This window comes from Myodes glareolus, chromosome 1 (genome assembly GCF_982192425.1).
Source record: "Myodes glareolus chromosome 1, mMyoGla1.1, whole genome shotgun sequence".
Taxonomy (NCBI): Eukaryota; Metazoa; Chordata; class Mammalia; order Rodentia; family Cricetidae; genus Myodes; species Myodes glareolus.
The window spans coordinates 108,073,757-108,090,034 of NC_142026.1; the positions used below are offsets into that span (position 1 = coordinate 108,073,757).

Sequence of the window (16,278 nt, forward strand, 5' to 3'; positions counted from 1 at the left end):
GGAGATTCAGTAAAATTCCATCACCTATGAATCCTGACAGAACAAACAGTGGCTAACTATGCGCAAATTTCAGTCCTCATTAATACTGCTAAATGATGTAGAAAAACAGCCAATTAAAATGGGTAAGAGGGATATTTTTTGTGCCTTATATATTTCTGGAAAATAATCCGAAGAAAAATGTGGTTAAAACAGTGTCATACATAGCTTCTCAAGGCAACGTCTATGCAAAGAAATCCAGAGGAAATAGCGGATTGAAATCTGGGAAGCAAATAGCCTTGAATTTCAGAAAACAACAGCTTCTGCATGAAGCGGCCTAGTTAAGCAGATTATCATGCCCCAAACATGCACACTTTAATACGGCTTTATGTTATATTTGCTGTATGTTGCATACATATCATATTATAGCATTTGTATAATATTAGAGTAACTATATGAATGTGCTTTAGCTTCCTGGCTTTTTTCATAGCTAGGAATTATTGGTTACCTTTGCGTTTGAAATTCTTATTGCTCACAGCGGAGTCATCGGAAATGCACCATTAGATCTCAGCAACAGCATCCAGCATCCTTAGTAACAGGTGCATTTAGGAACCAAGTACCTTTTAAAGGCCCAAGAAATCCCGACAGGGATGTGAGCTATTAATACCATTTGAGGTATAAGTCTTATACTCTTTGTTCGTTTGTTTTACCTTGCTAAATGGAAAAGAAATGTGTTATTAAGCTGATTTCTCCTATAAAATTATAATGAACGCTGAAGGAGCCTCTTCTTTCTTCAGGTGAATGTAGAGGGCATTCACTGTGACAGGTGCCGACCTGGCAAATATGGACTTGATGCCAAGAATCCACTTGGCTGCAGCAGCTGCTATTGCTTTGGCGTTACTAGTCAGTGCTCTGAAGCAAAGGATCTGATCCGTATGGGGGTGAGTAAGGAGCTGCTGAGCCATGTAATGGTATAATGTTCATTCCTGCAGGAATCTTTCAGTCAGGCCCTGAGGGGTAGTAGGAAATGGCAAAACATTTAAGTAACCTTGTCCCCTGCGTGTGTTCAGAAATGGTAAAGGCTCCACGTGCCATTAGGCAGTTGGTATAAACACCTCTAAATTCTCCCTAGCAGATTGTTCAGTTACTGTTGATAAGGAAATAGATGGCAAGTGTGGACTGGAAACCCTGCCAGGGAGGCCTGGTGTCCTGGGTTGGTAAGCTGTCACATCTAGAGGAAGGAGGAGCTAGGGTGGGAATGTTGTCATCTAACACTGCCCTAGAGATCACAGACTGCTGTGTGCCTTCCAATCAGCCATCGGAAGATGCCCATTTTTAGCATTGGGATTATACTTATTTTGGGTTTCATTTCCCTTTATCTCTCCAGAATTTAATTTCAACTTTATTATTAATAATTTCAACTAATTATTAGTGATAAAATATTGCAGTTTTTAGAGGTTCTGAGTTTTATCATGCAAGTCATTTCAAAACAGTTATTCCCTGCTGCCTTCACCCACCATGTCTCATTTCGTTTCCCTGTGACAACTCACCAAACAGGGACAGGAACTCAGAAGGTATGTCTCCATACTTAGCGTTAAAACGATGCTTCATATACATATTCAGCTTCCCGCTGAAATTTGTTCTTCGCAGGTGACCCTGAGTGACGAGCAGACCATTCTGCCTCTGGTGGATGAGGCCCTGCAGCACACAACCACCAAAGGCATCGCTTTCCAGCATCCAGAGATCGTTGCAAAGATGGATGAAGTCAGGCAAGATCTCCATCTGGAGCCTTTTTACTGGAAGCTGCCAGAACAATTTGAAGGGAAAAAGGTAAAAATAACCCTGAATTCCCAAGTGAACAATATAAAACAAGGTTTAGGAGTCAGGTCATTTGGGGGGGGTGGGGGTTACCTAAGTCATCTCTTTTTATTCTATTTCGTTTTCAGCTGATGGCCTATGGAGGGAAACTCAAGTATGCAATCTATTTTGAGGCTCGGGATGAGACAGGTTTCTCAACATACAAACCTCAAGTTATCATTCGAGGTGGGACTCCTACTCACGCTAGAATTATCACCAGATATATGGCTGCCCCACTCATTGGCCAGCTGACAAGGCATGAAATCGAAATGACAGAGGTAAGCTTGGTAGTTATTTGGTGTAAAGATACTGAAGCTTTTTTTTAAAATTCAGTTTTATTGCAACAGACTCTTTTTCTATTTACAGAAAGAATGGAAATATTATGGTGATGATCCTCGAATCAGTAGAACTGTGACCCGTGAAGACTTCTTGGATATACTCTATGATATTCACTATATTCTTATCAAGGCTACTTATGGAAATGTTGTGAGACAAAGCCGGTAAAGTATAAAAGAAAGTACTCAAGTTAAGATCATGTTTTGGTGTCTACAGGGCTGGTCAGGAAGACACCAGACAAGAAATCAACTAGTGGCTACTTTGGAACTAAGGTGATGAAAGACAAACCAAGGAAGGCTTCTGGTCACTCAATAGAAGATACCGTAGTTTGCCCCTAAAATAAGTAGCATAAGAACAATATTCTTACCTACATTAGTCATGGAAAGTTTAATACACAAGGCAAAACTTGAGCACAGCACATATTAGGGTTGCATATTATCAACTGTAATGTTTTGAATCCATCGTAAGATTATGGAGAACACTGACCTTGAAACACAAAGGTGAGTAGTTAAGGCCAAGTTAGCAAGTCTCCTTCATTCTTGAGCACGCGCCTGTGTCCATGCTTTTGTAACATATATGTCCATTTACCCTAGATATCATAATGGAAGATGATTGAAAATTATAGTAAAAAATCAAACACAGGTGAATTAAAGAAATGCATGTAATGACAAGGAAGCCAAACTGAGAATACTTCAAGAGCGTATTCAGTGTTTCTATGTGAACCAAAGAGGCCAATTAATACAAACATCATTGAGAACGACACTTGGGACCATACTGGTGCTTTTTCCAGTATTGACTTTCACTGTTATCTTTAGTCAGAAATAGTCTCAAAGTTTTAAAAAAATAAATGAGACACAAAGAACCCAATATTAAAAGTGTGAGCTATTGTTTTTTATGACCCTGATTATAAAATGATAGAATGACCTCAGTGACAAAAATCAAGGATGTTTGTCTCATTTGAAAAATAGGCAAACATGTTTATAGACTGTGATAAAAGTAGTAATTAGAGAGAGAAAATAGAATAAAACAATGTATTATAAAGAGAAGAGTCGAGGGTCCAGGAGACATCTTCACTAGTAGAAGGGTCATCCCATGAGATTAAACGAGAACTCACACAGAGTTAAGTTCTTATTGCAGAGGCTGAACATTGTGTTGAATTTACTCAGTAACTCAATGTCTCTTTTACATGTTATATTCTTTCATGTTTTGAAGAAACATGGAGTCAATACATGTTTGTAAAATAGTCTTATGACAAACAAATATACCAAGCTAGAGAAAATAAAGAAAAAAGAGGAAACCTCTCATAGTCAAACTAATAAATCTGAAAAATTCTACATTTCAGATATTTACACTGTTCTTAGATACACACAATCACCTTGAGAACTCTTTTTTATCTAATGGAAGATTCATATTGTTCATATCATTGACAAAGGGGCTTTCAGTGAAAAAGTTAATCATGAACCAAAATTCACTTTCTCATTTTCATTCCTTTGGTTTATCATAAAAATAAAAATATGTGTTGAAAAAAACCCACTACCACCTATATTGTTAATTATCTTAGAATAGCAAATGTACACTAGTGATAGAAGCCAAAGCAGGTTTGTATATTAGATATGCAAGCAGACTACTTTGCAAATTCCTGCACATTGCACTAAGAACTTGGCAATTCATAGAAGATGTTGTTAGTCTAACTGATGGGACCAGTGTTGTCTTAAATTTTCACTATACATCACCTTTTCTAAACTCTATCAAAACTCAAGTTGTCAGCTTGCAAAGAAAACAAGAGAGGCAGATGAATCACCTCACTTGATTACTTAAGACAGTGGGGGCTGGAGAGATGGCTCAGTGCTCAAAAGCACTGGCTGCTCCTCCAGAGATCCTGAGTTCAGTTCCCAGCAACCCCGTGGTGGTTCACAATCATCTGTAATAGGATCTGTCGCCCTCTTCTTGCATGCAGGTGGACATGCAGAGCACTTCTAAATAAAATAAAATAAAATAAAATAAAATAAAATAAAATAAAATAAAATAAAATAAAATACATTGGAATCCTGACAAAAGTTTAAAAACTTGAGAATGACCCCAACCCTGGAAAATATAATTCATCATCTTTATTGTTACAGTACCCATAGCAGTGTTTGAAACAGAGTTTAAGAGTTACATGCGTAGTTTGAAGGAAGTAACTTCTAAAACTCAACACTCACTTAAATGGAAGCCATGTCCAGACACAAGCAAAGACACTGCACTTCCATCCGTCTCAACTCTCCAACCTTTCACCCACATGTGAGCTCCTCTAATCACCTGGGAAACATTTGTGGTAGAACTATCTATTGTTGCCACCATTCAAGAGTCTCTAGAATTTTAAACACTGCTCTCTTACAGTCAGGCACACAAGAGAATGAAGGTCAGATGATGTGTGTATCTTCCTGAGGTAGCTATGGAGTCCCATTAGGGTTCAGTAGCAAGAAGGCTGCTCAGATAAGCAACAAGTTTTTCTCTTGCAAAGGTTTTCTTTGCAGAGAGGAGTGGTTGTTTATAGCTCATAACCATTGTGCTACTCTAACGAGGAGAAAGCAAACCCTGCATTTTAGCCCAAGATTGGTTTCATAAAGGCTCCCAAGTGCAGATCAAAATGCTAGCGACACCAGCCTGGGCATTCATGATTCAATAAAACTTACCTATGCTTGTTATAAAGTTTATCATTAAACCTCCTTAAGCTGCTGGAGGTGCCTTTTATTGAGGCAAAATTATTCAGTGTTTCACTTAAAAGTTTATTTGCAGAACATTTTCATGTTGCAGTTAGTCAGTCATGAAATAGTTTGGGTTTATGGACTGCATATATATTTTAACGCGTGATTTCAAATTAATGAAAAGGTGCCAGTGGATTCACCGGGGATATATTATTTTCTTTCTCACCAATAGGATGGGTGAATTAAGTCACTTGAAGGATTTATCTAATAAAGCTAATAAAGTATTAATTTGGAGAGCTCTTTATCCTCCTAAAGATCAGGGTTAGCTCATGGTCTGCATTGTTTTCTAGTAGGCTTTCCAAAGTTCTTGAAAGGACACCCAGGGGCTCCAGAGGAAGAAAGTAGTAAATTAAAAGCAATTTCACTTGTGACTACAGGAGCCGTTCTAAGAGAGAGTGACCTTGGGTTGCCTGTTTGACTGAATATAAATGTCTAATTAATTGGCCATGTCTGCATGAAACTACTCCCATTTTAAAAACTGGGGGGTAAAAAAATCTTTATAATAACTTCTCAACAGGACAGCTGACATCCAATTTACTAAACTCCTTAGGATTTATGTGGACATTTTCCTAATACATAATCTCAGACTTAGAGGAAATAAAAATACAGTAATCAGATGTGGCAACTGAGCCCCTGGAATCTAAGCAGCTTCAAAACAGTGTAGTTTTTAGCTTGATGACCCCTTCTACAATGTAAAATATCACCTTGCCTTGATAAATATATGTATTTTGGTTCATTGAAAACAAGAAAGCAAAAGAATTTCCCTATATGGCAGAAATCTAAGGATTTCTTCCTTAAGGCTTGAGTCATTCTCAGAGGCTGTATGTGGCTGTGTGATCATGGATTCTGCTCTCTGCTTCTAGCATTTCTGAAATTTCTATGGAAGTAGCTGAACCAGGACATGTAACTGCAGCAAGTCCACCAGCACACTTGATAGAAAGATGTGACTGCCCTCCCGGCTATGCAGGGTTGTCCTGTGAGGTAAGCCAGCCGTCACTAACTTACTTAAGCTCAGCTCCCTTCCAGAGCCCAATGGGAGTCCTTCCCAAGCCCCCTGTGCACTTGACTTCCATGCAAACTCTTAGTCTGTGTACTTGATTCTTCACACTGCATGTAACATGGGGGCAACATGATAATGAATCTACCTTGTAAAAAATCACAACAGCAGGGAAATATCTGATAAAAATGAAAAGATTTGTGAAGCTAGGTCACATTTGGGGGATGAGAGTGTTTCAAAAGGCTGGTTTGTTATAACTCATCTATCTTCTTGGCATCATTTCTGGGCAGTTAGAGGCAATTAAACTTCAGTGATTATAAGATATGATTATATCTGTTTTGAGAGTGTTTTTATATAGAACAGACAAAATTTCTGCACTAATTAGCAGGCTGTTCCATTCAACATAGTCTTCTCAAAGGGACATAAATTAGTTCCAATGATGCTATTATCATTCAGTCACTACAATTTTAAAACCATTTCTTTTTTTCATTGATAGGATATTCCTTTGAATACTGTTTGGTAGGGTAATTAATTTCTACAAATATTAACTTGTAAAAGGAATACAAGTTTGAGGGAGTTGGTAGAGATAAGGAACTGGACTGAATTTGAACATTATCATGGTCCATAACTGAGACCTTGCATAGGCTGCTAAACCTTTTTAAGCTGGACATGGCAAAGACTCAACTCTCTAAGTAACTAATGATATCACATCTGGTCTTCCACATCTGGCCCTCTGTAGAGCCCTAGTTTAGTGCTTGGCCTTAAAGAGTTTTCTGGGACTTGCTATTTCTCTTTAGTCACATTAGTTGGTGCTGTTTGCATGGTAGCTGGATATCATTGATGTCTCATCCTCCTACAGCTTAAGAATCTTATGAAGATTGTATGAGCTGCGAACCTAACACACATGTCATTGATCTGTAGTCAGTGTTTCTCATTAAAAGTTATTGCTATGACACATAAACTCGTTATAGGTCCATGTACTGATACTTTCAGTATAAATAGTTTAGTCTGCATGTTTTGTAAATAATGATCTTGGAAGTTTTGTTGAGAATGGCATGCATGACTCTGGGTCAAAGTTAAAATACTTTGGAAATACTGAATATGGATTGGTGAGATGCCTTTGCAGGCAAAGGCTCTTATTGCCAAGCTTCAAAACCTGACTTTCTTCAATTCCCTGGACTCACATTGTGGAAGGAAAGAACAGACTTCCTTAGGTTGCCCTCCGACTTCCGTGCACTCATTGTGTTATGTGCATACCAAAGCACATAGACACAAATTAATGAATAGATAAATGAATGTAATTAAAGTATCGAATACATGTTTCTTAAGGACAAAATGGCATGTGCAAAGGACAATAGAAGCTGAATATTGTGATTCCTACCTCACTCCACCACTTCAAGCACTTTTGCTGGTTTATTGCTGATCCTAGGGTTTTTGCAGAGAATCACCTCGAGGATTAACATAAAAGAAAATTCATGGAAAAAAAAATCCCATTGTAAACTCAGTGCTGTTCAACTTAGCCACCACTATATAGCTCCATACTGTTCAAAGAACAACTTCATAGGGTGACTGAAATGCCTTGAAGCAGCTCCATCACCTGCTTAAAAGGTGATAGTCATTGTAATAAGTCAATTTTATATCATAAATAGACAGATAACCCATCTCTTTCTTAAGTATTAGTTTCCCTTGTGCATCTTTTTTTTATTTTTATCAAGCTCTACATTTTTCTCTACTCCCCTCCCTGCCTCTCTCCTCCCCTTCAACCCTCTCCCAAGGTCCCCATGCTCCAAATTTACCAGGAGATCCTGTCTTTTTCTACTTCCCATGTAAATGTGTGCATCTATTTTTACACACTGCAAACTGTTACACTTATCTACATAGGCCTTCCAAACATACACAGTAGATGGCTGGAAAATGAGGCAATGTGCACATAAAAAAATGGACAAACCTTTAGTAAGCATAAAAGATGAAAGCATACAGGACAGAGAGAACTTTGGATTTTTCTAAAGAGATAGAATTTTGTTTCATTGTGTGACTGCATTGCTGGAAAACTGCGTGACCTTGGCCAAATCCCTCAACTGTCACAGAGCTCATTATTATTACATATAGTTACTGTTGTGTAGTTACCTGAGCTAGAAGGTTGGCGTTCTGAAAGTTCTAACTCACTAAGGTAATTTTCCTATAGAAAATATTCAGAATTAAGATTGACCTTCAAGTATCTTGAGAAGAAAGATGCTATGTCTCCATTTCTCTCCATATATTTAATATTAGTCTCTTCGTTTTTCAATAAAAAAATTGGATGATCATGAAAATATTTTAATATAATCTACATCCCTCTACATACTTCATATTCTGTGCTTGTATCGGGAGTTAGAGGCTTTTAAAAAGAGTAAAACACACTTTAGCGTTGATTTTATCATTTGCCGTTATCTGTAAACATAAATTAGAACAAATTAAATCAAGGAAAATGAAAGAAAGTAAGAAAAACCTAGGATGTGTCCACATAAGCGTGTGTGCCCACAGCTTTGTCTGCGTCCTGTGAGCTCCACTCGGCCTGCTATTTACAGGCACTGTTCACAGTGAGGATTTAGTGGAGAGATTATGGAGATAAAAGCTGATCTCTCATAATAAGATACCTGACATGTTCTCCACATCCCGTTGCCTCTAATCCATTATACATCTTATTTATAATTCATTTTGATTCTAAAGTGTAATTACCCAGGCATAAAATCTAATCGTCAAAGCAAGAGCTAAGCACAGTTTTGAAATAATCCACCCCATTCCAGTAACATATGCTTTGGGTTATGAATACACAAAATGGTTCCTTTACAACATCTTCACCAACTGTGTGGAATTTGATAGATATTTACATTGGTAAGCTATTCATTTCTATTTGTAGACAAAAAGAGATTGCATGATGGCAGAGTCAAGTATTACCATTTAAAGCACAGCCAGCCGGCTATGAAGACACTACACTTTTGCCTTATACCTGCAGTGGCAGGACACTATAGATCTGTTCATCACAATTTCCTGTCCTTAAAATACCTAATTATTATGATTTGTGATCGACAGTAGGAACTAGATTTCCTTTTAGAAGTCAAATGAAAGTGCACTCAAATGAAAACAGAAATGTATACCTGTTTTCAGAACCACTCTGCTTAGCCTGCTTTCCACATTAGCCTAGGAGAAGATTATGGCCTAAACTTAAATTCAGTTTATGTTACATGCAGACATCATTTTCTATGATATTTCAGCATTGGCTTTATGACACTCTGCAATGACATCATAGAGATCAGAAGTTTGAATATGATGTCTAGTTGATAGTTCCAGTCTCTTAACCCCTCATGACAGGTCTTATTTTAGTAAGGTTTCTGGATCACAGATGAATGATCTTGTACTGGGATTTGGTAAATCAGGACCTGTCTGTTTGGGCAATGCAAATTTTAAATCCCCAATGTATACTTATTAGAAAGTCATAAAATTCAAAATTCATAATGTAGAAAAAGACTTGTCCCTTTCTGCATGCATACTTCCTTTGAGGGGTCCTCTGTCAAGTTGGTAGCATGACCTGTGGGAGAGAGCCCCAAAGACTGTGTACATGCAGACTTGTCCCCTTAATGATGGGAACATATGTGAGAACTGTGTCTCTAGGGAATTCCAGCCCTATGTAAGCATCATGGCATGCCTGTACACGCAGCAAGATGACTGTTCTTTTCCTGTACAAAGTAACCTGGGAGGCCACTATTGTGTGGGTGGTCTATAGTTGACTAAAGCATTATTTTGTGGCACATGGTTATCTCTCCAAACATTAAGGGATGTGTTACAGATAGATGGTGTGTGCTGCCTTTTTTTCCCCCTGAGAAACTTAGAACAATCGTGACTGGCCTTTATTTTTAGTTTATTCTTAGCAACAACATCTAAATTTTATCTAGGACAGGGCACTTATGTTAATTTTATGGAAAGCATTAAATTGTGGATTAAATGATCCTTGTAACATCCCTCTACAAAAAGAAAACTGAATTTGTTGCATACTTACTCTATCCTGCATAATCTCAAACATATTTCACAGCCTAACTATACCAACACCACAGTAATATGTATGATCTCCATGTTCCCAGGGGGAAACTATGGCCCAGGCAGGTAAAGGAACTTGTCCACCATTACACAGCTTTGATTTGAACCGAGATAAACTTGTTTCCAAAAATGTAAATTAACTTATTTTCAAATATTATGATAGATATAAAAGATCCATGCATTGCAGGTCAGGAAACTGAGACCTGTAGTACTCAAAGTACTGTGTACAATAGAATGTAATATGGGTCAGCAGAAAAATTCAAGCTTTGTTGGCCTGTGTGCAAAGACCATGCAGAGCTCCATGGCAGAGTGTCTTCTCTGGCACCTGCATGGGTCTCCTTCCCTTGTCTTCCCAGGAAAGAGGACTATGCTGAGCAGCCCCAAGACATGTTGGCTCACTGCTCTTCTTTCGCTCTGTTGGCTCTTTTGCCCCACATTTTTCTACAAATCTGATTCCAATGTTTTGGAGAAGTGCCATATTATGAAAACAAAGATAAAAAGAGAACAGAAGAAAATTGAGTTTTGCCTAATTTAAAGACATGGGAAGAGAATCTTGGAAGAGTTTGAACTGCAAGAGGGAGATAATCTAACAAAATGAAGTTTGAGGAAGTTTGTTGCTTTACTTAACTCCTTTTTTAGGATCCAGAAAAACTTTTAAAGAAAATTTAATAGTAATTCTTTTTCTGTCCTAACTGAAGCTTCCTAATGCTGCTAAATTTCACCCGTTTTTTTCAGTAAGGGTAGAAACTTGATATTTTAAAAACACCTTCAGTTTTTTTTTGTTTTCTTTTTTTTATTTTTAATGGAAAGAATAAATACGAAAGGATCGAGGAAGAGAGGGGATTGAAAAAATAAATATAACATGTTGTTTTAAACATTCTTTGATGTTCCAATTCTTACAATAAAAAAACAGTCTCTTTTTCTTTGTCAAATAATACAGCCCATCAGAATACAATATTAAACTGTTAACAGAAGAAACTTTAGTTTTCAACTAAACTAAACACCTGCTGATTTGTGGAATGAGGAAGCCACATCACAAAGACAATAACTGACCCACACCCTTCACAGAGACTAACTTTGAAGCCACAACTCCCGTATTTATTGGGGCCCAATCCCAAAACACTCACATAGCCTTTTCAGACACACTTTGCAAAGACAGAATGAAGAGCATGCTTGTGACCCTCGGTCATGACCACTACTTACAGCTTCCCCAAAAGTTTAACCCCGCTCTCTGCCCTTCTCTTTACCAACTCAATTATAATTTCCAGGACTGGAACCAAGCATCAGAATCTTTCAAAATTCCTCATAGAGCTGAAAACCAAAGGAAAGGCCTTGAACATCCTCAGAAACTCAGTGAGAACTTGGGCTGTGACACTGCTGGCTACTTGTTGCCAGCCCAAGAGTCACAGCAATAAAAACAATACCTGGTGGACTGCAATACAAACCATCCCAGGATTACCAATACATTTCTGCCTGGGACACTGAACTTAATTTCCTCAATCAATGAGGTGTAATTTTATTTACTTTGTTCTTCAAAGTCTTGTTTGTTTGTGGAGATCCAAAATAGATTAGAAATTCCTCCTAATTTCCATAGTTTTCATGCTATGCACAGTATACAAACACACAGGCAAACCCTGAGCAAATAAATAAAAAAAATAACAATATTTAGAAAGATATTTAAATGTGAGATACATGTAAATAAAATGCAAACTTATGCAAGTCAGTATAGCAACAATTTGTTAGTCTATACTGTGCCCAATTTTGAGGTAGGAAGGAGAGGTGCATGTGTATGCTTACAGTGTGTGAAGAATTCTCTGTGCGTGTTCTCACATGTGTCAGTGCAAATGAGTATAGAGGTAGATGCACTTAGATTCCACAGTTGAACGGGGTTCCTCACTAACTCAAAGCTCACAGCTTTGGGTTAATTAGTGGCTGCCACACCCTCCATGTTCACATGAGTTCAACTGATCCACATTCCTGTTCTCATACTTAGGTGATTAGTACTTTGCCCAGTAAGACACCTCTCCAGTCCCTGGGTCAGCATCTCAGTCCCCTGTACACTACCTCTCAGTCCCCTGTACACTACCTCCCAGCCCCTGTGTCCTGTGTGCTATTTCCCCATCCCCTCGGGTGACACCTTCATAATCCCTGTGTGCCATCTCTCAGCACCCATGTGCCATTTCCACAGCCCCTGTGCATCATCCCCCTCTTTTAAACACACCAACAATTGTTCCTTGAGTTACGCTTCAGTGAATTCCTCCGCAGTAATTTCTAGACTTTTTCTGTAACAATGATTTTTCTGTAACAATGATGAAAATTAGCCTTAATTGTCAATAACATGATTATATATATACATATATATATATATTTATATTTGTATACACCTTGAGATCGAAGACGGGCAAAGTTTGTGTTTTATTTTTTTTATTTGTTTGTTTGCATGTTCACTACTAGATTCAGTCTTCCTTAGTTTGCTCAAATTTGAAGGTGTTAAATCTCATCAGAATTTGTTATAGGCTAATAAAAGCCAAGAGACTTTTAATTAAGTGCTTAATTGAGGTACACAGTCAACAAATCAAAACAAACACCAACAGAGTACTGAGTATTGATTTTTTTCTCCTTCTGTGGGACTTCTGTATATTTTATCCTGGGCTGCTTAGGCCAGATCAAAAGCATGTACAAGCATTAGGAAGTTCTTGGTAAAACATGTTTGCCCTACTTAGCCAGCTGTCATTCTCTCATCAACAAGAGCAAGGTTTTTAAGGGAAGAAAGAAAATTCTACTTAACCAAGGTGGTAAAACGACCTCCTTACAATCCTCAGTGGCATCTGAGAACTGCTGCCTACCCCTTAATCAAAAATCAAATACGGTCTGATGAGTGAGACCATTGAGCCTAGAATACAAGGCACTCTCATCTCATGCCGACACCCTCTTTGCAGAAATCCGGTAATGTTTCTGAAATATTTGTATAACAAAACCTTCATGAAGATGAAACTCTTGAATTTGCATATGTCAGCTTTGCCAGCATTTTTCTATGGGTTTTGGATTTTTATTGCAAAATGAATAAATACAGATCAGAAGAAAACAAATTTTATGAATGACCTAATGGTCTCAAGATACATAGATATTTTGTTATTTTGAATTTTTTTCTTTTTGTAATCTTTAAACCATATTGTATAAACAATGCACCTAGGAAATTTTTATTATTTTGCTTTACTGAGTTTCTTTGGACATTTGCCAATTATCCATCAAGCACAGAGAAGTATGCTTTTGACTGTTGAGAACACTGGAGTTGTCTCGTTAATTCATATGACAATGTTAGTTAAAAATAAACCCTGCAAGACAGGTCTTCTCAGGCTAAAGGCATGAGATACAAATAAAAACATTTTCTCTGCTAAAATCTGACTACTCGGGGTTTCTGCCTGAGAACAGAAGGATCTATCAGCAATACGTAAGTGGTGCTTCCCAAATTTACATACACACGTGGAGGGGTGTGGATCAAAGCCATCTTTAAAAACCACTGGAGACCTTCAGTACGGATGAAGCAAGTGAGACTGTGATTGTCCTAATTGCTTCCCTTTTTTTGTAGACGTGTGCACCAGGATTTTACCGGTTGCGTTCTGAGCCAGGTGGCCGAACTCCTGGACCAACGCTAGGCACCTGTGTTCCCTGTCAGTGTAATGGACACAGCAGCCAGTGTGATCCTGAGACCTCAGTATGCCAGGTAGGCACCTACAGCTTCATGGGCAAGACCTGTGCATTTACTCCTCTTTCCAAACTTGCAGGTCCTCCACCCAGTGGCCGTTTCTTCTGCAGGAAGTGTGACTGTGTGCTTGAAATAGGACATGCAAGGGGGAAGTGTGTTGACCATGTTTGTCATTTTAAGATGTAATGAAAAGATTATGGTGTGAAAGGCTCAGTTCTTCTCAGAAATGAGAATAATAACTGTTTAGAACACAGGAGAATGCACAGGTCAAAAATTAGGTCTTGAGTTATTTTATAATTATAAGCAAGAGTAGTTTTGTTACAGAATCTGGAACCTATACCAATTTTTTACAGAATTTGGATAGTAGAGAGCTTGTGGTATATATGAGTACATAACTTTGATTTGCATTGTTTCAAATAAAAGAGGAGTGAAAGAACTGAGGAAGAGAGAGAGGGAGGGAGAGAGGGAGGGAGAGACAGAGGCGGGGAGGGAGGGAAGAATGAAGAGGCGATCGAAAAGAAAGGAAGCATTACAAAAAGTTTCCCCAAATTTAACCTAAGACAGAATGTTAATATTTTAAATATTCCCCACTAATTTTGTCTGTTTAAAAACAAAATATTTAGTACAATCAGAGTTTAGACTTTTATATTCTGCATTTTACCTGTGCCTATCACAAGCATCTTTAAATATATGGATGGTATATGCTGTGTTTACCTATTTCTCACTTAATTAGGCTGTTCTCAGTGTTGTGCCTTCCTAATGACGCCCAGAACCTAGAATTTTGAATCATCAGAAGTCCTCTGTCATTTGCACTTGCCATTTCAAGTTCCCCTGTTATTGCTGATTCCCTAAAGTTGAATCACTTCATAGCTCTGAACATCTATTTGTCCCTTTTTTCCCCTCTAGTCTTCTGAAATATGATAACTGAGCTTGTAGAGTTTGCGGTTAGACATCAACAAAACCACGTGTAGAATTCCCCTATTCCCCTACTTTTCTTTTCAGGTTGCTCCTAGGAAACTGGCCGTCCCCTTACAGGCTGCCAGACCTGTGGCCTTGCTAAGTAGTAGTTTCTGTTTTCTCATGTTCCTTGTGTCCCTAGCCCTGAAGAGGGGGTGGCTGTTTCCGTCCCTCACTGCCAGCCTCACCCCTCTCTGTAGCAACCTACAGCTGTGCCTGATTCCCAAGTCTGTCTTCACACTGTCGCTACTTGTTGAGCCGACCAGCAGCCCTCATGGTATCTCCTTGTGTCTTTTCATTCTCTAACAAAACTTGATTTGAATATTCATAAATCAGTCCTCCATTCTGCTCCCTCTCAATTTCTTCTGTCATTGCGGTCTCCATTTTGAACATCTGCTTCTTTGGTCACCATCTATTTCTCTCCTGTTCAGTTCTAATATGTTAATATTTTTATCACATCATTGAGCCTTACGCCTTATCTCATTTTTTAAAAAGCAGCTTGCTTCATGTCCTTTTGTGTCGTTCCTCATCCCCCATCTATCTTGTTTTTTTTTTCTTTCTTTTTCTCTTTATTTTTTTTCAGACAAGCTTTCTCACTGGCCTGGGACTTACCAAGAAAGCCATGCTGGCAGGCCAGAGAGTCCTGCCTTCACAGAGCTAGGATTACAAACTCATAACACTTTACCTAGCCTCTTAAATATGTCCTGGGGACCAAACTCAGATCCTCATGCTTGAGTGGTAAACATTATTCTGACTCAGACGTCTCCTCAATCACTGGCGTTGCTTAAGAAATCAGCAGCAATCAGAAAAGACAGAAACACAGCTTACATGACCTCAATGATTCCTTGATCACTTTCTGCCTTTTACCTCTTACTCTGACTCTTTCCCTTACATTGGAAGACTTAATCTTTTCTGAAAAAGACCAACTCTTAGGCTAGAGATGTCATTCATGGGAGAGCATGCATAGCATGCTTGTGGCCCTTGTATTCAATATCTAAACAATGAGGAAAGCAACGCCATGTCTTCTTTGGGGATTTCTGGGCTCACATCTTGCTCCCTTTCAATAACAGCCCTATTAGTCCCCTATACCGTCTACATCATCATTTAAAATGGGACAAAACACCCTTTTTGACTCTTCTTCCTTCTAACAACCACTCCATGCATCATCAAAGAATTTTCTATGCCCTATTAATAGTTTTCCTCAGTCTTTTAGGACTCCATCACTAAAACCAAACTTTTACTTTTGGGGCTGTGGTAGAGCCTCAGAGTTTACCCTTCTTGTTCTGTCATCAGAGCTGGCTTCCATGTTTTCTCCAATCTTTATGGAAGACTGAATTTGGATCATTTGCTAGTCATGGCTCTGAGGATTTTCAAGCCCTCTGGCTCCTCCTCAGCCCTCTTTATGTTTCTCATTACTCTGATGTCAATACATGGTATAAGTGGGATCTAATACTAATTACAGTTGTTGCCATGCAATCTTATACAGGCACATGAGTCTCAGTAGTTATATATTCTGTGATCCTACAGTATTTGCCTGAGTCTTACAATTTAACTTTAAATCTTTTCTGTCATTCTAGAAGTTTTTGTGGGGTGGGAAAGTAATGCTTTTTTCTTCTTGGATATGATAG

The 16,278-nt window shown here is 38.4% G+C and overlaps 1 protein-coding gene across 3 annotated transcripts in view; it reads left to right on the forward strand.

Annotated features, from left to right (window-relative positions):
• Nucleotides 1–16,278, forward strand: part of Lama2 (laminin subunit alpha 2) — a 597,153-nt gene that overhangs the window by 402,892 nt on the left and 177,983 nt on the right. For all 3 annotated transcript variants that reach the window (XM_085689751.2, XM_085689745.2, XM_085689747.2), the window contains 6 exons: nucleotides 774–917; nucleotides 1,627–1,806; nucleotides 1,923–2,111; nucleotides 2,200–2,333; nucleotides 5,780–5,897; nucleotides 13,577–13,711. In XM_085689751.2, the coding sequence (XP_085545877.2) occupies nucleotides 774–917; nucleotides 1,627–1,806; nucleotides 1,923–2,111; nucleotides 2,200–2,333; nucleotides 5,780–5,897; nucleotides 13,577–13,711 (900 nt within the window). The remainder of the gene's footprint in view (nucleotides 1–773; nucleotides 918–1,626; nucleotides 1,807–1,922; nucleotides 2,112–2,199; nucleotides 2,334–5,779; nucleotides 5,898–13,576; nucleotides 13,712–16,278) is intronic.